Source organism: Aquarana catesbeiana, linkage group LG04 (assembly GCF_042186555.1).
Source record: "Aquarana catesbeiana isolate 2022-GZ linkage group LG04, ASM4218655v1, whole genome shotgun sequence".
NCBI lineage: Eukaryota > Metazoa > Chordata > Amphibia > Anura > Ranidae > Aquarana > Aquarana catesbeiana.
In genome coordinates, this window is record NC_133327.1 from 203,246,392 (window position 1) to 203,267,936 (window position 21,545).

General features: G+C 40.7%; 1 protein-coding gene across 1 annotated transcript; it reads left to right on the forward strand.

Annotated features, from left to right (window-relative positions):
- The first annotated feature begins 5,825 nt into the window (after positions 1-5,825).
- LOC141139729 (uncharacterized) lies at positions 5,826-14,929 on the forward strand. The gene is made up of 3 exons (XM_073626130.1): positions 5,826-5,951; positions 10,219-10,791; positions 13,631-14,929. Exons 1-3 carry the CDS (start codon positions 5,888-5,890, stop codon positions 14,509-14,511), a joined length of 1,518 nt encoding a protein of 505 aa, XP_073482231.1. The 5' UTR covers positions 5,826-5,887; the 3' UTR covers positions 14,512-14,929.
- The last annotated feature ends 6,616 nt before the right edge of the window (positions 14,930-21,545 follow it).

Genomic DNA, 21,545 nt, shown 5'->3' on the forward strand with positions numbered 1-21,545 from the left:
CACCTCTCTCCCCATTGTCAGCCACACACACTCCTCGGCTCCTCCTCCTTCTCGGCTCTAATGTTCTAGTGTACACAGCCAGGAGGAGAAGGAGACACAGAGGAGGGACACGACTTCAGTGCAAGAGCCACGCTGCTGCTCTGAGGTCTGTGTATAGTTTACAGTGGAGGGGGACACAGTAACCGGGAAGCGGGGCAGATAACAGATGCACACATGGATGAGGGGAGGGGAGGGTAAGGGGATATGTGCTGGGTGTTTTGGAAGGGGAGAGGATATGTGCTAGTGGGGGGGTCAGATCCTCCCCTCCCAAATCAACTAGCACATATCCCCTTACCCCCCCAAATAAAAAGATGCCACATGCCTCTCTGTCCACCTCCTGTGGTGTCCCTCTGTCCTCTTCCCACGGTGTCCCTCTGTCCTCCTCCAATGAAGTGGATCAACACATGCATCAACACATTTCGCCCCTCCCCCAGGGCGTCATCAAGGGATGCAGCCTCAGCAGCAGAAGAGGATTTGGGGATGAAGCCTTTGTTGGAGCTTCTGCCATGGCATTTGTCTCCGAAAGGCTGAGAAGATATACCCATTCCCCAGGTGGGATGGAGCCTGCAACAAGGTTGAAAGCACAATTGGTGGGTTGTCAATTGAGCTGACCTTGCGTTTGGAGAAGATGGTCGGGTAGTGAGCCAGAACTGAAGAAACCTCAAAGACAGCAAAGGGGTGCTTTTTGGCTGGCAGGACTTTGGTGACACATGGTGTGAGTGATAGGAGGAACCCCAGGTGAGTAATTTAGAAGTAGTCCATTCCAGCACTAGGGCATGTTGTTGGAGCCAGGGGAGGCCCAGGATGAGTATAGGAGTAGCTTGTGGCAGAAGGAAAAAAGAGATTGAAAACAACATGGTATGAAAACAGGTACACAGGTGAGGATAAGGCCATCCACAGTTAACATTCCAGGAAAAGCATCTCAGGTGAGGGAATCCTTTTGGAATGAAAATTGCCAGATACTCCTGAATTTAGGAAGCCTTCAATTGAGACATTGTCTTGTTGACCATGGGACAGGAACTGTGGGATGTTGGGAAGAGGGGTGAGATGAGTGGTCCAGCATTTTCCCCCATCCAGGTATACTAGACATTGGGATTTCCCAACTGCTGTGTGCATTACTTAAAGCTGAATCCCAGCTTAGACCAATGTAAATATGCATGTGCCATACCTGGCTGATCTCCATGGAAGCTGGAAATCACTGTAGTAGGCACTGCTACTACAATGATCACCGCTGGTTTTTGGGTTCTGTGCTGAGTGGCTGCTCTGCTGCATACTGAATACAGGAGGCCGCTTGCTCGGCACAGGCTCCATTCAGAGAACACTTGCATTTTCTTAATGAATTCACAGCATTCTTTGCACGAGGTGGAGAGGTGAGTCAGCGATGTCATGATATCTACTTTGTCCAAGTAGAGAATGCTTTGCATTCAATGAGAAAATGCAATGTGTCCTCTGAAAAGCGTCTGTGCTGAGCGAGCGAGCTCTTGTGTTCACTATGTAGCAGGGCAGCCACTTGGTATGGGACCCAGAAGCCTAGTTGCTAGGCACCATTACTACAGTGATTTCCAGCTTACATGGAGTTCAACCAGGTATGGCATATGCACAAGCGGAAATTCAGCTCCATCATATCATTCCATACCTGGAATTCAGATTTAATATAGTGTCCTTTTTCTCCACAGTAGATGCTGTGATCTTGGGACTGATGTCAGGAGCTTTCTGGGTGAGATATACAGTAGGTGAATGACCCACTTGAGGCAAAGCAGAGGACATGGGTGGGACATAGGGCACAGAAAGGTTGGTGCCAAAACAAGAAAAAGACTTTTGCAGGCGAGAGCTTTTTTGAGAGCACTCTTAGAAGCTAATGTTTATTTGTATGGCTCAGGTGACCATGTCATCTAGAGCAGTGTCAATTTCATGTCCTGCCAGTTCATCTTTAATTTGCTTCAAAGCCCCCTCTCCAAATGGTGGAAGTGAGGTCCTAATTGTTCCAGATGAGTTCAGCAATGAAAGCTGAAAACTGAATCATGTTTTATTCTACTGTATTGAAACCTTGGCAGAGGTATAGAAGAGTACTTACAAAAGAAGAAGCTTGAGCCACAAAGGCTGAAATTTTGTTGATCGCAGGATTGTCTTTTTTCCTGAACAGGGGTGCCCAGGCCGAAGCTTTCGTTTGCAGTAGGGAGATTACATAGAACAGTTTATCATAGTCCATAGGAAAGTTCTGTGACTGCATCCCAAAATGTGTATTACACTAAATAATGAACCTGTAGATGCGCTTAGAAGCCTGGTGGAGTCAGCAAATGAAGTTTGAAAGCCACTAGTGAAAGAGAAGGTTAAGGAACTGTTGCAAGTTAGGCCTGAAGTTAATTCAGACAAGTAAAAAAATAGTATAAGGATGACCAACCACTTGAACTGGACTGGTTTCTTGGGCATCAAGCCTTTTTTCAAGAGATGTTTTTTAGCAGGTGGCTAAGGTTCATTAGTTCAAACAAAGTGTCATGTACAGGTGTCTCTATTCACTGAGAGCAAATACAGGAGCGTACCTGAGGCTGCATGGAGGCACAGATGTCACAGAATTGCCCAGGGCACCCTGGAATCACACGATAACATATGTTGCTTCAAGGTCACTGGATGATGCAGAATGCTCTGGGATCACTGGGTGACACAGGAAGCTTCAGGTTCACTGGAGACACAGGTGTCATGGGAAACACATAAACATAGGGGTCTCAAAATACAACTGGGTCACTGGAGAAACACAGGTGTCAGTGAAGATCCAAGAGCACAGGGGTCAGATAAAACCCATGATACACAGAGGTTGCTGTAGACACAGGTGTCTCTAGAGACACAAGGATTGCTGGAGACACAGAGGTCTCTGGAGTCATTGGAGTCACGATGGTCACTGGAAAGACAGGGTCACTGATGTCAACAGAATTGCTGGAGAAACGTGGGTTGCTGGAGTCAAAAGGGATACTGGAAACACTGGTTTGGCTTAGGCATCACCTAGCCTTCTAAGGCCCCATCAGCAAGCTGATTGTCCCTAATGGGCATAAATGCCGGAGAAGAAACCTGGCTGTGGATCGTGGAAAAGTTAAATGTAACACATACACTCTAAAAAGAAAGATGGAGCTTATGATTTAAGCAACCAATCAGATTCCTTGTTTCATTATGCTAGCCTGGGTAAGGAACCTAAGGCAAAATCGAATTTGTTGTTATGAGCAATATTCCAATTTTTCCCAGTTTTTATGAATACTCTTAACACCTGGAACGTGCGTCCCTGATGCAAAGAATAATGCACGTGCATTGTTGCTAAATTTAAATGTGAAAGCTTATTTTCCTTGTTAGTTTGGATCTATCTTTTGTTGTATGTAAACATTCCATGGCATAATTATGCATAAATAAATGAGGATCTACAGTATATGTCAACAAACTATCACATGTTTGTAGGCGGGTAATGATCTCTGCTTCCCCAGCAGGAAGGTTAACTGCACTCCCGGGTTTTTCTAGGGTCCGACCCTACGGTCCTGTGTGCTATAAAAGGGATGAGGGCCCGGATCCTAGTGGTGTGGAAGGGGGAGAGAGAGGGGAGACTTGCGCACACACACACAGTCTATATGGGAGGAAAGACACAGACAGCCAGCAAGATGTAGGAGAGTGTTCCTGTTCCTGATTCCAGCAAAGCTGCTACTCGCCTGTGTCCAGGAGCCTTCTGCAATGTAGGGGGATTCCAGTCTGTCCTGATGATACCATCCATGCCGAGAATGGACTCTTTCCTATGCAGGTATGCTGGGGCAGCCACAAGCCTGAGTTAGGGACTAGTTTAGGGAAAGACTGTTGCCTTCGTCTTACTGTCATGGCACTTTATTTAAGTAAAGCTTTTGAAAACTTTGCCTTTGTCTGATCTGAAGGTACTCAAGGGGTGTAATGCAAGTAACCGGCACATATAGTTGCAGCTTGGGTCATTAAGCACATAGGGGTAAGAAGACATTAGTAAAAGAGTTAATACAGTGTTAACATACAGTGGTTACCAAGGGTAACAAAGGTTTCTCTATCAGTCTGTCACTAAGCGTGTACATGTGACAGGTGGGATAGCCTCATGGCACTACTTCGGCCGTAATCTGTCTCCAATAGCAACAGGAGCTAATCTGCACTGCTGGGGCCCTCATCCTGTACACAGGTACGGGAGATGAAGTGTTAAGTGAAGTATGCACATTGAGTCCATGCTAGGTGCAAGGCAGAAGCCATACTGTTACTGGGAGTGCGATAGCTGTGATATGCTGGAGAGGGCATTGGCTCTGCATGTCCCTCCTAAACACACAAGGGACCATGTTGGTGTATATGATATCAAGAGAATTTATTAGAGTTCGTTCATGTTTAACGATCTGTCCAGTTCGTGAGCGTGGCTCAAGTAAAGGTACCCCATGTGTAGTGCAGTGACCCTATAGAAAGTGCTTAGAGTAGCCCAGAAGAACCCACCCTGGGTTAGGCATCTCATGTGAATTTTGCTTGGTGCCCAACAAGTAGGGAAACATGAAGGACATGACAACCACCCCATCACCCTACAACCTGCCCCTAACAAGTTTAGAACACCATACACATTGCAGACAGTGTCTTAACACTTGCACTGTAGCTGACCCTATACAATTAATAATCCTACAAACACAAGTGCCAGATGTTCTTCTGTATTCAGGGTCTGTATGAACATGGGAAAACTGCTTCTGCAACATACTATCTTAAAGAGAATTGTTATCCATACAACTACAATACATCTACATGGGTTCTAAACAGCTATGTAAGACTGTAGAAAGGTCTACTCAATGTCTAGTCAAGGCAGCCATTCCTTCCAGAAGATGGTAAGTTTAGAAAGGGAGCTAGTAATATGTCTATGATTATGTGTTTTAGAGTAGTAGTGCTAAAAAATAGAATTGTACTTTTTGTTTTATATGCACTATTGGGAGATCAAGTGGAGATGCAGTATTGACTCTATGATTCTGGAGGCTCATATCTCGTTGCTTAGTGTTTACAAAAAGATGAAGGCTCCTAGTATAATGGGAGATATTAGGATTGGAAGGCCTCATAGACATCTTGACTATTCTTGTGGGTATTTTCTGATCCCTTGTGCCCACATTGAACAAAGGCATCAAGCCTAGATTGTAGCATGAAGGAAATCTTCTGTTTTGTGTAGTTTTCATACATGTGGCTTAGTGTCCCCTTTCTTCTGGAATGGAATCCAATGTAAGAGTCAGGGTATTTTACAGAGCATCTAAAATAAAGGTAAACCATTTTGCTTACATTTTATTGGTTGCATAATATTATGACTGCTATACTTTGTTCCGTTGAAATGAAGGTGTGCTACTTCCTCCTTTGACCTCCATACTCCATATAAACCTGATATTTTTCGTTTTTATTTCTGACTTAGCAAAGAACAAATTCAGGGATGGACAATTGTTCTATTACTAGCTATTCTTTTGAAATTAATTTTAACTAGCATGCTACAGTTATAATCTCCAGCATATGAATTGCCAGTAAAGTATATGGTCCTTTAATGTAGTTTCATAATTGATAGCTTGGAAATCACTTGTACAGTTTCCCGGAAAATTATATGCTTTACTTTCCATACAACAAGGAACATTTTCTCTACTAATGGAAGAACATTAATAGTTCTGTAATATCAATTGTAATTATAGATCAGGGAACACTAGATGGGTTACATTAGGGGCCACAGATGCTTACATCAGAGACCCCGTAAAGTATTGTGATTATACTTATATGAAGCCGGTTTAGGGACACCAATTACACAGCTGAGTACAAATGGCCTTTGTTCTTCATCTTGTATTTAATACCTCTCAATCCAATGTGCATTTTTGCAAAGGCAAAAGTCGTATCAGAAGGTCACCTATTTTCTTATCTCCTAGCAGGTAAATTATGTTTGTGTGGGATGAATATGATTTCAAGACTGAGCAGCATCTTTGAAAAATAAATGAAAAGCTTTTCGGGAAAAATCGATCAAAGTAATGTGGGTTGCTAAATATTTAAAATATCATGACAGTGCAATTATTTAAAAAAGTGTTCCTTCATCTGTTATGATAAATCTCCACCTGCATGCCTGCTGCTGATTGATCTACATGGCAGATTCGCATATCTAGACCTGGCTCATTATTCTAACAGATTGATTTACAAACCATTAAATTTTAGCTGTTTGATCGTACCAGTGATTTCTTCAATTACCGTTGTTTTATGTACATCACCTGCCTCTCTAATGACCATCTTTATACTTCAGAAAGGTCATCATGATGCATTGCTCAGCACAGGGAATGGTTGAATCGCTCCTGTCATACTGTGGTCTCATTCTCTCAGTCTCCTGTTCAGTATAGCAAAAATGAGCAGGAGCCAAGAAGTCTGCAACACAGGAGGTTATATAATTGTGTAGTATATATTTCTCAGCTCATGCACAGTTTATTACTTAAAGAGAAATTAAAGTAGAACTTTAAAGGATGACTAAACCCAAGAACAAAAATGTAATATATTGTAGCCTATCAGTAGCTGCATTTGTTTTCTTTTTTTGCAGGCTAACAAAATTTTCAGCAAGTATAAAAAAAACCCTGTGAACCTTTGTAACTTCCTCTGAACTCAACTGAAATCACAACAAAGTAATCTTTCTTCTAAAACAGAGGTCTCCAAATTGCAGTGTGTGGGATGAATGTGGCTTTTGCTTGCTCTTATTTGGCCCTTGGGGCACTAATCCTTCCACTGACACTAAAGACGGGGCACTATTCCTCCCACTGACACCAACAATGGGGTACTATTCTTCTTACTGACACCAGAGATGGGGAACTAATTCTCCCACTGACACCAATTATGGGGCACTATTCTTCCCATTGACACCAGAGATGGGGAACTAATTCTCCCACTGACATATATTATGAGGCACTAATCCTCCCACTGACACCAATGATGCATTTTTTTTCTCCCTTTGACCACCAAGCCTTGTTTACTCCCACTGATGCCAGGGCATTTTCTACTCCCACTGGCCACAGTCCAGCTCTCCCTAATGTATGCAGTCAACTGGCCCTTTCCTTTTCCTGGCCCAGTGTAATGGAGATGAAGAGAGGTATATGTGTTTGTAGAACAAATTAGGAGAGCAGATTAAGATGACAACGATGATACTCCATAGATACAGAACAACGAGTGTGTTGTCACTTTAAGACAGGAAGTGTGTTCTTTGCAGAATTACTAGGGTAACAAAAAGAAAAAACAAAAGAAAGCGAATGCAGCCACCATATCTAAGGACTGGTAAGCTGAAATGTAAAGCATTTTTCTTTTTCAGTTTAGATATGATTTGGAATGCTAATCTTTACTAAGTTATCTGCATTTTTTTCAGCTGCTTTGTTGGTTAACACTGTTAAAGTTGTAAATGGCCTTGTTTGGCTCAGAAAACAGTTAATAGATGCTATGGGTGTCACAGAAATCTCAGTACAGTTTGAATATATGAAGATTTATCCCAGCAGTATAACACATCTGTAGGTAACTTGAATACAAATTAATGCTTGTACAGTTCAGGAACTTCAAACATCTATGAAAACAATTCAGCCTAGTACACATGGGCCAAATGTAAGCTGGCATGTGCTGGGTTCAATAAAAACTGGACAACATTCGGCTCATGTGTGCGGCAGCCGTTCTGACAGAAGCTGGCCGGCTCGTGTCTGGGTCTGCCGACCAGATCCAACTTAGCACTTTCAGCCAATGGCTGACCAGAGTGTTCTGGTCAGCCATTGGCTGACCATCACACTTAATAGCACAATGGGGAGATTGCTGTGCTAACATTGGATTGTTAGTACAGCGGCTCTGACCTGAGCTGTCAGTTTCTTTTTCGTTCACCCCCCCCCCCAAAAAAAAAAAAACTAGTAGTGTGTATGAGGCTTTAGTACCAAGCAATGGTATCTACATTGTAAAGGTCTTTAAATTGGAAGTAATATTAAACTGTATCCAAAGCCAACATTTCTGAATATAGTGGGGTTGATTTGCTAAAACTAGAGAGTGCAAAATCTGGTGCAGCTGTGCATGGTAGCCAATAGGCTTTTAATTTCAGCTTGTTCAATTAAGCTTTGAAAAAAACCTGGAAGCTGACTGGTTACCATGCACAGCTGCACCAGATTTTGCACTCTCTAGTTTTAGTAAATCAAACCCAGTGGGTAGGTACAATCAAATCCGTCAGGGTATTTTGGGGAAAATAATGGGAAAGTTTTCTATGTATTGCAGAGACAGTTATTAGACAGATGTTTTTCCTCATTTTTATAGAGATTTCCTCTTACTTCCTCATGTGTTTCCAGTACAGGAAGTAAAATCGAGATCCAACATGACACAAACTAAAAAAAAACTGATGACTTTTAACTCTTCCCTATTCTAATCAAAATGAAATAAGGCTTTAAATATACTTTAATATTGAGATTGAAGATTTCAATGTCTATAAATTATTTTGCTATGAGGCTTTGTCTTGTATTTACATTCCCAAATACAAATATGAGGTCTGTTGTATAGGGAAGGGTGAGTTCTGATCTGTCATAATTCAGTCATTTCTATTCAGTATAATCAACACTTAAATGTCCTCCTGCCTGGAATTGCAAGCACGTGAACTGGGACATTTGATCTGTCTTGACCGATTTGTTAATTTTAGGAATGAGTGTGTATTTGGAGATTTGAAGGACTGAGCTCATTATCCATATTCCCATTGAATTACTTGTCAGCGCTCTGCAAAGCATGCATTAGAGTTGAATGTCTAATCTTTATAAAACTGATCTACCTCTGATAGGTCATAGCGAACACCTGCACTACCCTGGGACAGTTGAATTTGTGCTGATGTGTTCTATTATCTCTTCTTGCTGACGTGTGGAGCATTTTAACAAAGCAGCAGCAAGTATTTATGCTTTATTTCTTAGCCATTTTGAAAATGGATTGCAGGAGTTGGAATAGTGGATCATATTCCTGTGAGTAATAAATATGCTATTCTCTCACGCGTACCTATTTGAGTGCCAGCCCTGAGAGTGGAGTGCCATCTACATTAGTCATACCATGGGTGCTTTAAATCATGTCATGAAAAGTATTCACCTGTTGCAAAAATGGAAATTATGCTCATATTTAACATAATGACATAAGAAATATTTGTCACTTAGGGACTTCTAGATATTTTTTTAAATTATGCCTAAAACAGTATGACACATTTTCAAAATGCATCTCTCTAACCTTAATTCTGGCCATACACTTGGTGTAATTTGGAAACTTTCCATCAACCTTGATTCAAAATAAGATTGCATGAAATTGAACTGTCCACAACAATTTAACACTTATGGTTTTGATTCTTTAATGATTTAAAGAACCAAAATGTAGGTGGAAATAGTTTAAATGCCTTTCAATTGATACTCTGGTAGTTTTAAATTACTTTCATTTTAATTTCGATCATTTGGTCATTTGAAAATGGGAAAAGAAGGGACCAGTGGATGACAGATTTTTTTGTGGACTGCTCAACTCCTAGCAATTTTCTTTACTGTTAAAAAATAATGGCAAGCTTACAGAGCTTCAACAAACCTGTTGTTTGTATTTATGGAATCAAAGCCTTTGGAATTCTCTACTACACTAAACTACTCACTCTTCTCTATGACTATCGAATGAAGCACTGAGTAACTTGCCTATGAGTCTCTGGAGTTTATGCAGTCTGGTGTTAGCATTGTCTGGCCTGTGTGGGCTTTACAGTAGCAGTTCCACTAGTTGTCAATTCAGTTTTTTAGGACAACCCCATATGTTAATCAAGTAATGATGATTGTTTACTGCGGTCTCTGGATAAACATTTTGGTGTCTGATCATAATCCGATAAATACTGATGAATCACTGATGTTGGTTAAATTAGAAATCAGTTCTATTTCAGTTAGCAATATATTCCCTAAACTAAGAAATTAAAATAAAATTACATTTGCTTTAAGGTAATTAAAATAAGTAGAGATTTTACCATGCTGGTCTGTTTATTGAAGATCAGATTTATAGCCCTGCTATTAAAATAATTAACATATTCTCTGCAGTATTTTGGATTTATGTAATAACATGTGGTCAGGTTTATAGCCTATTAAAATAGATACACTTTCAGGCCAACTAGCTTAGTGTAATAAAATTGTATTTTCTTTCTTTAAACTGCAGGTATGCTCTCTGTGTTACTGATGCAACTGCTGTTATGGAGTTTGTGGAGTACCGAAACCTCTGCTATATTTAGCTTGATAGCTAGCCCATCTTTTACAATGGAGTCACTCAATGCTACTGAAACTGAGGAGCCCAAACAAGCATTTACTGTTCCTCTTGATCTGGACCTTGAGACAACTGAAACTGATCCAGTCACAGATGGTGGGATTCAAACCAGTTCCCAGATTGCTGTAACTTCAACAGTAACCCCTGCTTCAGACAATGTGACAGATGGAGTGGAAAATAAAATAAAACAACAGGAACTAACTACAAGAAGTAATGAGCAGAGGCAACCAATTAGTTGGAATGCATTCAACATGAACATCACTGAGAGTTCTCTCCATGCAGTAGACAGCACTCCCAAAGACATCGGGAACAATAGCACCCTACTCCCGATACAAGACCCTAACAATGAACAACCAGATCCTTTCTTGGTAATACCAATGGAAAACACTACTGAAGAAAAACAGTGCTTCTGTAATATTCCTGGGCCCACAGGACAAAAGGGAGACAAAGGTGACAGAGGAGAGCCAGGTAATTGTACCTGTAGATGGCATCATGTATCATGCCTCATTAGCTTGTGAGAGATAAGACAAACAGTATGTCACAGACATCTGATCACTTGAGAATTTACGTTTGAGGTGATATAGTGATCTTAACTAAACGTTGCATAAACATGTGCACGGGAGTTACCTGTGCGTGTGAATTATGTGAAATTGAAATATAGTGTTGGTGAGATGGTGAAAGCCCCAATTCAGGGAATACCATTAGTTTTTCCTACACTTTTTATGGCTTTACATGGAAGTTTAGAATTGTTAGAACAAGTTAGATGCTATTTTAGTTGCATCACTATAGATTTTTGGGATATTCCATAATAAATAAAGGTTTAAGATTTTCTTCTCAAGTATATTCCATTGTTTTGAAATTGTACTCTTTGGTTGCACCAAAATAACATTTTCTTTTAATGAACTTTATCGAGCACTACCACAATTCTCAAGTAGATCAATAATTCAATACTCTTTCTACTAGTTAATTTAAAATATGTTTTGCAAAATTACCTGCCAATTTGTTAATTGCATAATATTTCCAAAGAGCATTGATGATGCCCAGTGTGGCAAGCTATATAAAGTGTTCAGAAATGCAAAACTTTTAATAATCTAAGTTCTATAAACTGAAATGAAATTGGCTTCTGGTTTGCTGAACTGCCTCAATTAATCATCAGATGCTTATATATGATGTATACACCTTTTGACTGTATATTGTAAGACCCCGTATACTGCAAAAGGAAGTTCCAAAATATAAGAAAATACAGGTCACCTTTACCCAATTTTATACTGAATAACGTACACTACTTATCTATATATATATTTTAAATGCACCCTCAGACCTTAAAATGGTATCAGAACTGAACTAATGTCTATGAATATTACAATTCATGAGAATGGCATCAGACATTATTATTATTATTATTATACATACATTTTTATAGCGCCAACAGTTTGTGCAGCGCTTTACAACCTTACGACAGACAATACAGTTACATTACAATTCAATACAGGAGAAATCAGAGGGCCCTGCTTGTTAGAGCTTACAATTCATGAGGGGGGTCAAGTGAAACAAAAGGTAATAACTGTTGGGGATGAGCTGATGAAGAAAATGAAAGTACAGTTGTTACATGGCAGGCAGGAAGGCAGGAAGAGAAATGTTTTCAGGGATCGCCTAAAAGTGGATAGTGTTGGAGATATTCGGATAGACTGGGGTAGGGAATTCCAAAAGATGGGAGAGACTCAGGAGAAGTCTTGGAGGCGAGTATGGGAGGAGGTGATGAGGGAACTAAAGAGCAGGAGGTCTTGGGAGGAACAAAGAGGATTATTTGGTTGGTATTTTGAGACTAGGTTAGTGATGCAGCTGGGGCAGAGTTGTGGATGGCTTTGTAAGTTATTGTTAGTATTTTGAATTTAATTTATTAGGTGAGTGGAAGCCAATGGAGGGATTGGCAGAGAGGAGTAGCAGACACTGAATGGTTTGTAAGGTGGATGTGTTTGGCAGCAGCATTCATTATGGACTGAAGGGGGGATAGCCTATTTAAAGGTAAAGGTAAACTAAGGTAAAGGTAAGTGTCAGGTCACCTTAGGCCAGGTGACAGATGCACCCCGTTGGGGTCAGGAGTGCACTGTTAAGGTAGAGGACCCTACGGCTAACTGCTGCAGTTGGAGCTCTGGGTGGTTCTCTTGAGCACCAACACGGATCACACTGGGAGCTAGAACATGAGCTTTCCCAGGGCACGGAATCTAAGAGCCAGCAGGTGTTCACCAGGAGCCCCTGAAGGTGGGAATGGATTGAAGGTGGGGATGGATTTCGCTGCAGTCTGGGTCCGGGTGGCGGCTCCCAGGGTCTCCCGGCTCACCCTCACAGTAGGCTAATGAAGGATAGAGAGGAACCAGCAGCTTGGGACAACAAGGGATAGTCGGGAGATAGCCAATAGGTCAGGGCAACAAGCAGATAAGGATAGTCAAGAACACACCAAAGGTCGGGATATGAAGCAGACAAGGACAGTCAAGAACAAGCCAAGATCAATTACCAGAACCAGATGTAGAGCACATGGCAAGACACACATGTAGGAAGCCAAACATACAATATTGATCAGCAAGGCTGGCTTGCAGTGCACAGGTTAATATAGTGTTCCCAGTCAGAGGCTGCGGTGAAGCAATGCTTGAGGGGAGATTACTCAAGCAGCCAGGTGAAGGGTGGCTGGTCTCTTAAGCTGAACACATGGAGAGGTAAGCAGACAGACACGAGCATTACTGCAGATCAATGAGAGTAAGCCAATGAGGAGGGAGTTGCAGTAGTCGAGGCAAGAGATAACCAGGGAGTGAATCAGGAGCTTTGCCATTCCACTGGTTAGGAAGGGACATATTTAAGAGCTTTTGCGGAGGTTGAGGCGGCAAGCCTTTGAAAGTAATTTAATGTGGGGCTGAAAGGAGAGTTCAGAGTCCAGGATAATACCTAGTACCGTGGCATGCGGGGGTGGGTGGATGGTTGTGCCATTGCTCTTAACAGAGATGTCAGGGGAAGAGGCACGTGGGAGAGGAAATATTATGAGCATGACAGACATGTTCTTTTCAGTGATTTGACAGATGCAAAGTTTGTTAGTGGGCAAAAACCCTTTATTGAACATGCAAAAACTTCCATTTATAAATCGGTTCATTGAAGCCTACTGGAAGAAATCTTCTAATTGGGTCCCTGTATACCATGGCTCATGACATTATGTTAATAGGAAATTATTTTGTTTGTATTGTGACTTGGTACCATCAAAGCATTTTTTATGCCTCTTTTTTGCTATTTACTATTAATCTGATGACTTTCCTTTTAGGAGAACTTGGACCCCAGGGGTTAGAAGGTATAATAGGAGACTATGGTCCCAAAGGAGACGCAGGAAGTAAAGGTGATAAAGGTGAAATGGGTCCTCCTGGAGTTAAGGGTGAACCAGGAGAAACGTGTACACTTTGTGAAAAAGGTAATATAGTGGATCAGGGAATTCTAGGTAATGATGGAGCCTTAAGATTACAAGGTGATAAAGGTGAGCCAGGAGAGAAAGGTAGAAAAGGACAAATAGGACAAATGGGCCCTAAGGGAAGCCCTGGTGAAAAAGGAAACAAAGGTACAAATGGGATACCAGGAATTCCAGGAGAAACTGGGCTTCAAGGACTTATGGGTCAAAGGGGTCTTACTGGACCAAAAGGTGATCGCGGAATGCCTGGACCTATTGGACCACAAGGGTACCGTGGACCAGCTGGAGTTCCTGGAATAAAGGGAGAAAAAGGACAAAGAGGATCACAAAAGGAGCTTGATAATATTGCATTTTCAGTAGCCGTCAGAGGAAATAGATATTCCTTATCACCAGGACAGCCAATTAGATTTGATAAAGTTTTTGTGAATGAAAATAAACCATACAGTGTAAACTCAGGCGTGTTTGTGGCCTCTGTTGAAGGTGTCTACTTTTTCTCTTATCACTTAAGCCCATCACATCCTCTTCTAGTTGCTGGCTTAGTTCACAATGGTAGAATCATTGTACAGACACAAGCCAGGCATTCTGAGCGCAATGCATGTCAAGTCTCGGGATCGGTCCTACTCCATCTTCGTGAGGATGATGAGGTTTGGCTTCAGGTTCTAAGCATCGGACAGAATGAATTTATTTTTGATGAAACAGACTCCCTCTTCTCTGGATTTATACTATATTCACTCGAAGATTAGAGATGTCATTTCAGATGGACAATTTTGTGCATTAGCATTTTTCATATCCCACGTATTTAATAATGGAGGCCTATGTGGCCATTTTGAACAAATCTCTTACCAATGTTAATAGAAACACTCTTGAATAGAATTAAGATATTCACTATATATAGCTACAGGAAGACTTTTTGTTAAATATTATTGATAGCAGCTGAGTAAATATAAGGTTATATTGAGCATTTACAGTGACTTGTCCTTCTAAATGGCATGACTGATTTTTTCAGAATTACTTTGAACTAGCATTGCAAAAATGAAATAAATGTATCATGTTTATAATATAATTTGAATGGTATGTACATAAATGACCAAATATTTACCGGTGCAAGATCTGCTTAGGACCTGGAGTCCTAAACTGTACAACATATATTAAACTATACCCAAATGAAGTCTTGCCTTGTCATTCCCTACCCTGTTTTTTCTATTATCTATACATTGTAGTAACTTTTTTACTGCTTTTTTACACATTTAGTTTGACTGCAAAGGATCTACAAAAGGTTTTTGCAGTATACTGTATGTAACCTCATACACTGAAATATTGTGTACATATTACCATGTTTTTAATATTTGAAAACCTGCAGCTCTCAGTAAAATAATACCTGGTGATCCTTGTTCAGCTCCTTCCTGTTATAGGATAACACTCTTTTCCTTACTCCCAACTGTGCTCCTGTGTTGTCACCATGTCACAAGAGTTTGTAAAGTGGCTTTTTAATAAAATTACATATGAATGGTCCTCTGTTATCACCATCAGTAAACCCATCCTGAGAAATGCATGAGTGCATGCATGTAGGCACCAAATAGCTGCAAAGGGGCTGCAAGCACACACTGGGTTGCAAAAGGTTAAAAAGGTAAAAACATTTTTTGGGGTTTTTTTTTTATATCTAGGAAGGTGAACTGCTAAACCAGAAATAATGTGTGTCACTTGTCTGACAGTGCAGTGTAGAATGTGGTATAAGTCACAGTTTAAGGTTTTCTCAAAATTAAAATATATTAGTCAGTTGACTCTTGACATGTTTAATGAGGAAGGTAGTGACTGCACCAAATGTTTAAAGAATAACTTTACTTTAAACAACTTTCATATACTTCCGTGTCCATGCTCCATTGTGGTCTTTGCTGTGTAGCCACTGGGCACATGAACGGAAGGATCTACATTTATTTCTAAGGGAATGCCTTTAAAGCTTGGAAATTTCCATGAAGAAGCTATAAAGGCCTCCAGTGGCTACACAGCTAAGATCTCCAAGGGACATGGACAGGTAAGTGTGAGACTTGCAGTGACAGGAGGGTTGCTGGGGATGAATCAACAACTGTTGAGGGTTAACTGTACTCAAGTAATTCCTGGGTGGCTGGTCTGGCTCATTGCACTCCAGCAAGTTAGTCAGAAAAGGATATGAATTACCCCACACAATGCTGCAGCAACTTTCAAAAAAGTGCTTTTCAACAAGAATCATGTCAGAGGTGACTCCTGCTGCTGCTCATTGAGGACTTATGCACACAGTGCAGGCCGTTGCACACTGTCAAAAATGAGTATGTTTCTGTGCCCAGGAATCACAGGTGTTTGTGTACAGCCATGGACAGTAGCATGTACAAATCAAAAACAGGCGGACATATGTCATGGTGACTATAACTGCTCACCTGAGAGGTTATATTCATATAGGAACAGATGAATGCCCACATCCATTAGAGTTTAAGTTTAAATTCAGTCAAGCTGCTAAATACACAGTTGAAACGCATATACACTATATTGTCAAAAGTATTGTGACACCTGCCTTTACACGCACATGAACTTTAATGGCATCCCAGTCTTAGTCCGTAGGGTTCAATATTGAGTTGGCCCACCCTTTCCAGCTAGAACAGCTTCAACTGTTCTGGGAAGGCTGTTCACAAGGTTTAGGAGTGTCTATGGGAATGTTTCACCATACTTCCAGAAGCGCATTTGTGAGGTCAGGCACTGAAGTTGGACGAGAAGGCCTGGCTCGCAGTCTCCACTCTAATTTATCCCAAACATATTCTGTCGTGTTGAGGACAGGACAAGTTTCTCCACCCCAAACTTGCTCATCCATGTCTTTATGCACCTTGCTTTGTGCACTTGTCCAAATCATTCGGTGGAGGGGGGATTACGGTGTGGGGTTGTTTTTCAGGAGTTGGACTTGGCCCCTTAGTTCCAGTGAAGGGAACTCTTAAGGCGTCGGCATACGAAGACATTTTGGACAATTTCATGCTCCCAACTTTGTGGGAACATTTGGGGGTGGCCCCTTCCTGTTCCAACATGACTGTGCACCAATGCACAAAGCAAGGTCCATAAAGACATGGATTAGCGAGTTTGGGGTGGAGGAACTTAACTGGCCTGCTGGATTTTTATATGGTGACCTACCTTCCTGCTTAGGTAAACAAGAATGACACATATAATATATCCCAGGAGGCTGCAGAAGCAGGGACAGACATAGAATGAAGGGTGGACTTGATAGCTCATCACCCAAGATAGGCTACAAGAGCCCAGCAGAGAAAGCCTGCTCTCTTGGTAAACTAGGAATGGAACATCGTGTCCTGACCCCCCCCCCCCCCCCCGCACCTTTATTCTCACTTAGGTGACAAGACTTGTCCTGCACCTCAGCCTTAGGTATCTCACATATCCCAAGAGGCTGAAGGAGCAGGGACACACTGCTGCAAGAACCCAGAAGAAACAACTGACTTCCAGTGACACAGTAAGGGAAAATGGCGGCGCAGGACCCAGTCTTCTTAAGAAAACCCTGCATAACAGGTAAGAGGGGATGAAAAAAAGAAAACGGGGGGGGGGGGGGTGAATTTCATCTTTATACTGTCAGATACTCATAAAGTAAGCCAAAGAAAGCTACACACAAAGGGATTTCTTTGATGTGCCTATCATACTTGCAATGCAAGATAACCCAATCTCAAGAGATTACCTTCTTCAACACATTACAGGAGTCATGTACGTAAGTTTGCTTTTACTGTATTACATGATGCAGCAGAAGTATACTCTTTGGTTTCTGTTTGCTGAATATAATGGCTAGAGCCTCATGTCACCAGGGAGTGCATCACTCATCACGCCAACACTAGCTCTTCAAACACAACAGTGAAGTGAACTATGTCCGCTCTTGACTTTTGTGTGAATGTGTATTTAATTGGTTGTATATTGCCGCAGGGCAAAGTAAAACACCAATTGGGATACTAATTTATAAAACAAAGAAAATTATAAACACATCAGTAGGCTTTGTTTCTTCAGTATGTCCAGTGCAGACAATACATTATGTATGTGGATTTCTGTTGTATTAGTGGTGATACATTATTTATAATGGGACAAATACAGAATAACAAAATACCCTGCTGTAAATAAATCCTGCTTTTATTGATCACCACAAGAGCACACTGATTGAAAAAAGGACAAGGCCATAGACCTAATATATAATACAGTGCAGAATATATTATTTTACAAAAGACCATCTTTTTAAAAAAGGTTGTTAAAGGGTAACTCTGCCTGTACACAATTTTCTGGTTATGTTGTTATTCCAAGTCAAGGCAGCAAATATTCAACTGTAGCTGTGCAGTTCCCTTATACAGAATTGTGAAGTATCCATTGTATTCAATCCAGGGGTTTGGAACTCAGCTTGCTGCCATATTGAATCAGTGGAAACTATGTAATTCTGCATCTTTGTGACCATTCCATAGTAGTGTTACTTATGCCACGTCTACCTAAACGCAGGTGGTCAGACACTATAGCTGGCTACTGTGTGCTTCACCTATAGCAGCCCCCTTTCCCTTAAAGCAAGCAGGCCTACCGGTACTTGGTTGCCCCCAGGACTTATACACAATGCTATAGTGCCTGGCCACCACACTAGGGCAGACGCGAGCAGAGAAAACAACAGACTATTTGCAGTTTAGCAGACAGATAGCGTGGTTCTAAGACAGTCCAGGTAAAGGCAGGCTGAGTTCAGGGAATAGTCCAATATCTGATCCAATGACAGTCTAAGTAAAAGGCAGGCTGAGTTCAGGGAATAGTCCAATATCTGATCAGGTCATACACAGGGAGATCCAACAGCAAAGCAAGGCAGACAAACGGGAGGTTTGATCAGGAACAATGCAGGTAACTGTGTCTCTATCACAAGCAAGGGTGTTTGGTTTGCTTATATCAGGTGACTGACCAGATCAATCAGCTTCCAGGTGAACACAGACAGGGGCAATGCAACAGCCAACACCTAGATGCTGGAATGAGTAACAGGGGCACTAAGTGATCCTGACAAGCAGGGCGTTTTAGACTGAACTCTGTGACACTGATCATTATTTGGACTTTTTCAGTAGGGTATAATGGAAACTTTCAAAGCCTGTGCAATATATAAAGAAATAAATACTAAATATTGTCCTTCTGTACGGTATTGAAGTTGTCACAAAAGTGGAATTTCATTTTAAAAGTGTACAGTTAAAATGTGCCCTTCTGGGTATAAGTATGAAAAAAGAAAAACACCGAGGTTACTATGTGCTAATGAATGTAATTTAGTTGCATATTTTGCAATGTATTTTCTCTTTCCATATGTGTAAATTGTCATAGATAGCAACGTAACGTTTTTTTTTTTCTTTTCTAATTTCTATATAGGGGCCTCTGTATGACTTGCAGTTAAGTTAATTCCAGCAGTCTTTTTGTCTGATAGAGACTCCATGTTAACAGATCTCTTACAGTGGGACTTGAAGGACAAAGCTAGGTCAAACAGTGTGAAAAAAAAAGAAGGTTAATTTATGTTAACGCTAGCTGCAACAGTGGGGAGCTTGAGAACCTCTTTGGTTTTTATTGCTGTTTGAGTCTCTACTGGGATGGATTTACCTTCACTTCCTCTCTGCCCATAATTCTTAGTTAGAAAAAAATGCTGAAAATCATCTTCCCTTTCTACACTTTCTCCCAACACTGAAACCAGGCCAAGAAAAAAAAAGTTTCAACGTATAAAACATTAGGACAGCTCCACGGCAAATAGGCTCTATACAAAGACCTACATATTGCTTCTTTATTTAAACCTGTGAGAGTTATCCATTTCATGGCCAGAGCAAGCTTTGTATTCCTAATGTACTGTACCCAATACATGATGAATTATGAAGATAACTTTCCACTAACCAGAATATGACCATCACCATTTAAACGGATGTAGCAAGCTGGGATGGAAAGTAATGACCCACAAGAAGCAGTCCCCTGTCATATGTCAAGGTACCCCTAATGGTGGATATACTATAAGTTGGGAGGTACTGATTTATTATCTGGTTAAGACAGCAACTACTTCACACCATGGGAGGATATTTGCAAAACATGTATTTTTGGTGGTACGCGAGGAGAGGTTTCGAAAATAATGTGTCTATAGGGTAAAGCAAAATTATTAAAGGATACCTGTGTGTGAAAATGTGGAGCTGCAATTCCTAAATTGTCCCTGTGACCAAGCTAATTGCCTGACTGTCATTTTGATACAAAGACCTCAATACTCTGAGTTATTGACCTGAAAGATATGTGTAGATCAGAATTTCTAAAAAACAGGTAAATTCATTTTAGAATCCCTGAACTCCCATTGATTGCAGTTTGATAATCTATCTTTAGATTTTGGGGTGAGTATGGACATCTTTGAGCTGAATATGCACATATGTATTGTTTATTTGTTTTAACACAGTTTTTTGCTAAAATAGTAGAATACTAAGTTGCTAAAATACTCTGTGCTCATTACAGTGTACATATTTCCTTATATCTTCTTATTAGAAGGCTCTGTTTCCAAGTGGACAGCATCCCCTGAGGAAGCCCAGTTTCAGGGTGAAACATGTTGGGAACCATGTTTATCTTGCTGTACCTATAAGGACTGTATTATATGAATTTGCTGTACTGTACTGTTTTTAAACACTATTTTAACCAATGCTAAAAATAAAATGTTTTTCTTTTAAATGAATCTTTTTGGATTCACTCATTAGTCTATGAACCTTAAAAATCCCATAAATACCCTAATATTTTCCAGGTTAATAGAAGGTTATCAATAACTGCCACCTTATTTTTTCCAGTAAAGGGTTTCTTAAAGATATAGAGGAGGAATGCACTTTGTCATGAAGCAAAGCTTTACTTACTGCTGACATAAAATATATTTTGTAAAGTATTTGCATGCTAAGTAATATGTAAGTGTAACACTTACAAGTATGTATTATCTCCCAGAGATCACAATACTCTTCCTGACAATGCAGTCACCTGTTTTCCTGTCTAAGAGCATGGTGCCATCTTTGTTCAGGCACCATTTAGGATTAAAGTCTACTTCATGAAATAAAATGCTGGCTCAGTGTATATGCAGTTCTTGGCTATGTTCACAAATGTCTGACAAAAGCCCTGGCTACAGCCGCTCACCTTGTTATCTAATACAAAGCTACAGTGTTGCAATCTAATCGCTGGGGTAAAGGAGACTGAGAAAATGCTTCCTTGTGCCAGCGGCAGATTTGCCCGCAGTGATTCGGAAGACATAACACTACAACTCAAGTTTGGATTTTTATGATAAAGTACTTTTTTTTAATGGTAAAATAAATTTTGGGGAATAATTACAGTGTCACCTTATATTGTGACATGCCATGTTTTTTTGCCAATTTGTAATGTTACTGAAAGGTCTAATTTGAAACCCTGAGTACCACATAAAAGGTAAGGTAAAACATTTGAAGGGCCACATAACCTAAATTACATCATTTTCAAATGGTAGTTTACATAAAGGTATATTTTACCAGTATTCATTAACACATGTGCAAAAGCTACATAGGATTGTCCCACAGATTACTATTCAGTTAAAGGGACATGGCAGGTAGTAATGTTTTGCAACACGTAGCTGATTTCCTGTCCAGTCCCTTAGAAGAAAACTGCCATTGTCGCTTTACTGCTTCCTTTGTGTATAATGGCAGCTTGAATCATTCGAGAGCTGCATGTAAACTGCTCAATTGCTGGCACTTGTACACAAGGCATATGACTAAAGGATTCGTCAACCTTGGGT

Excerpts from the sequence above, each read along its gene's own strand:
- LOC141139729 (XM_073626130.1), top strand. The coding sequence starts at position 5,888 with ATGTGCATTTTTGCAAAGGCAAAAGTCGTATCAGAAGGTCACCTATTT. Across the intron at positions 5,952-10,218 it reads ATTTTCTTATCTCCTAGCAG|GTATGCTCTCTGTGTTACTG; the intron begins GTAAATTATGTT and ends TTTAAACTGCAG. Across the intron at positions 10,792-13,630 it reads AGGTGACAGAGGAGAGCCAG|GAGAACTTGGACCCCAGGGG; the intron begins GTAATTGTACCT and ends CTTTCCTTTTAG.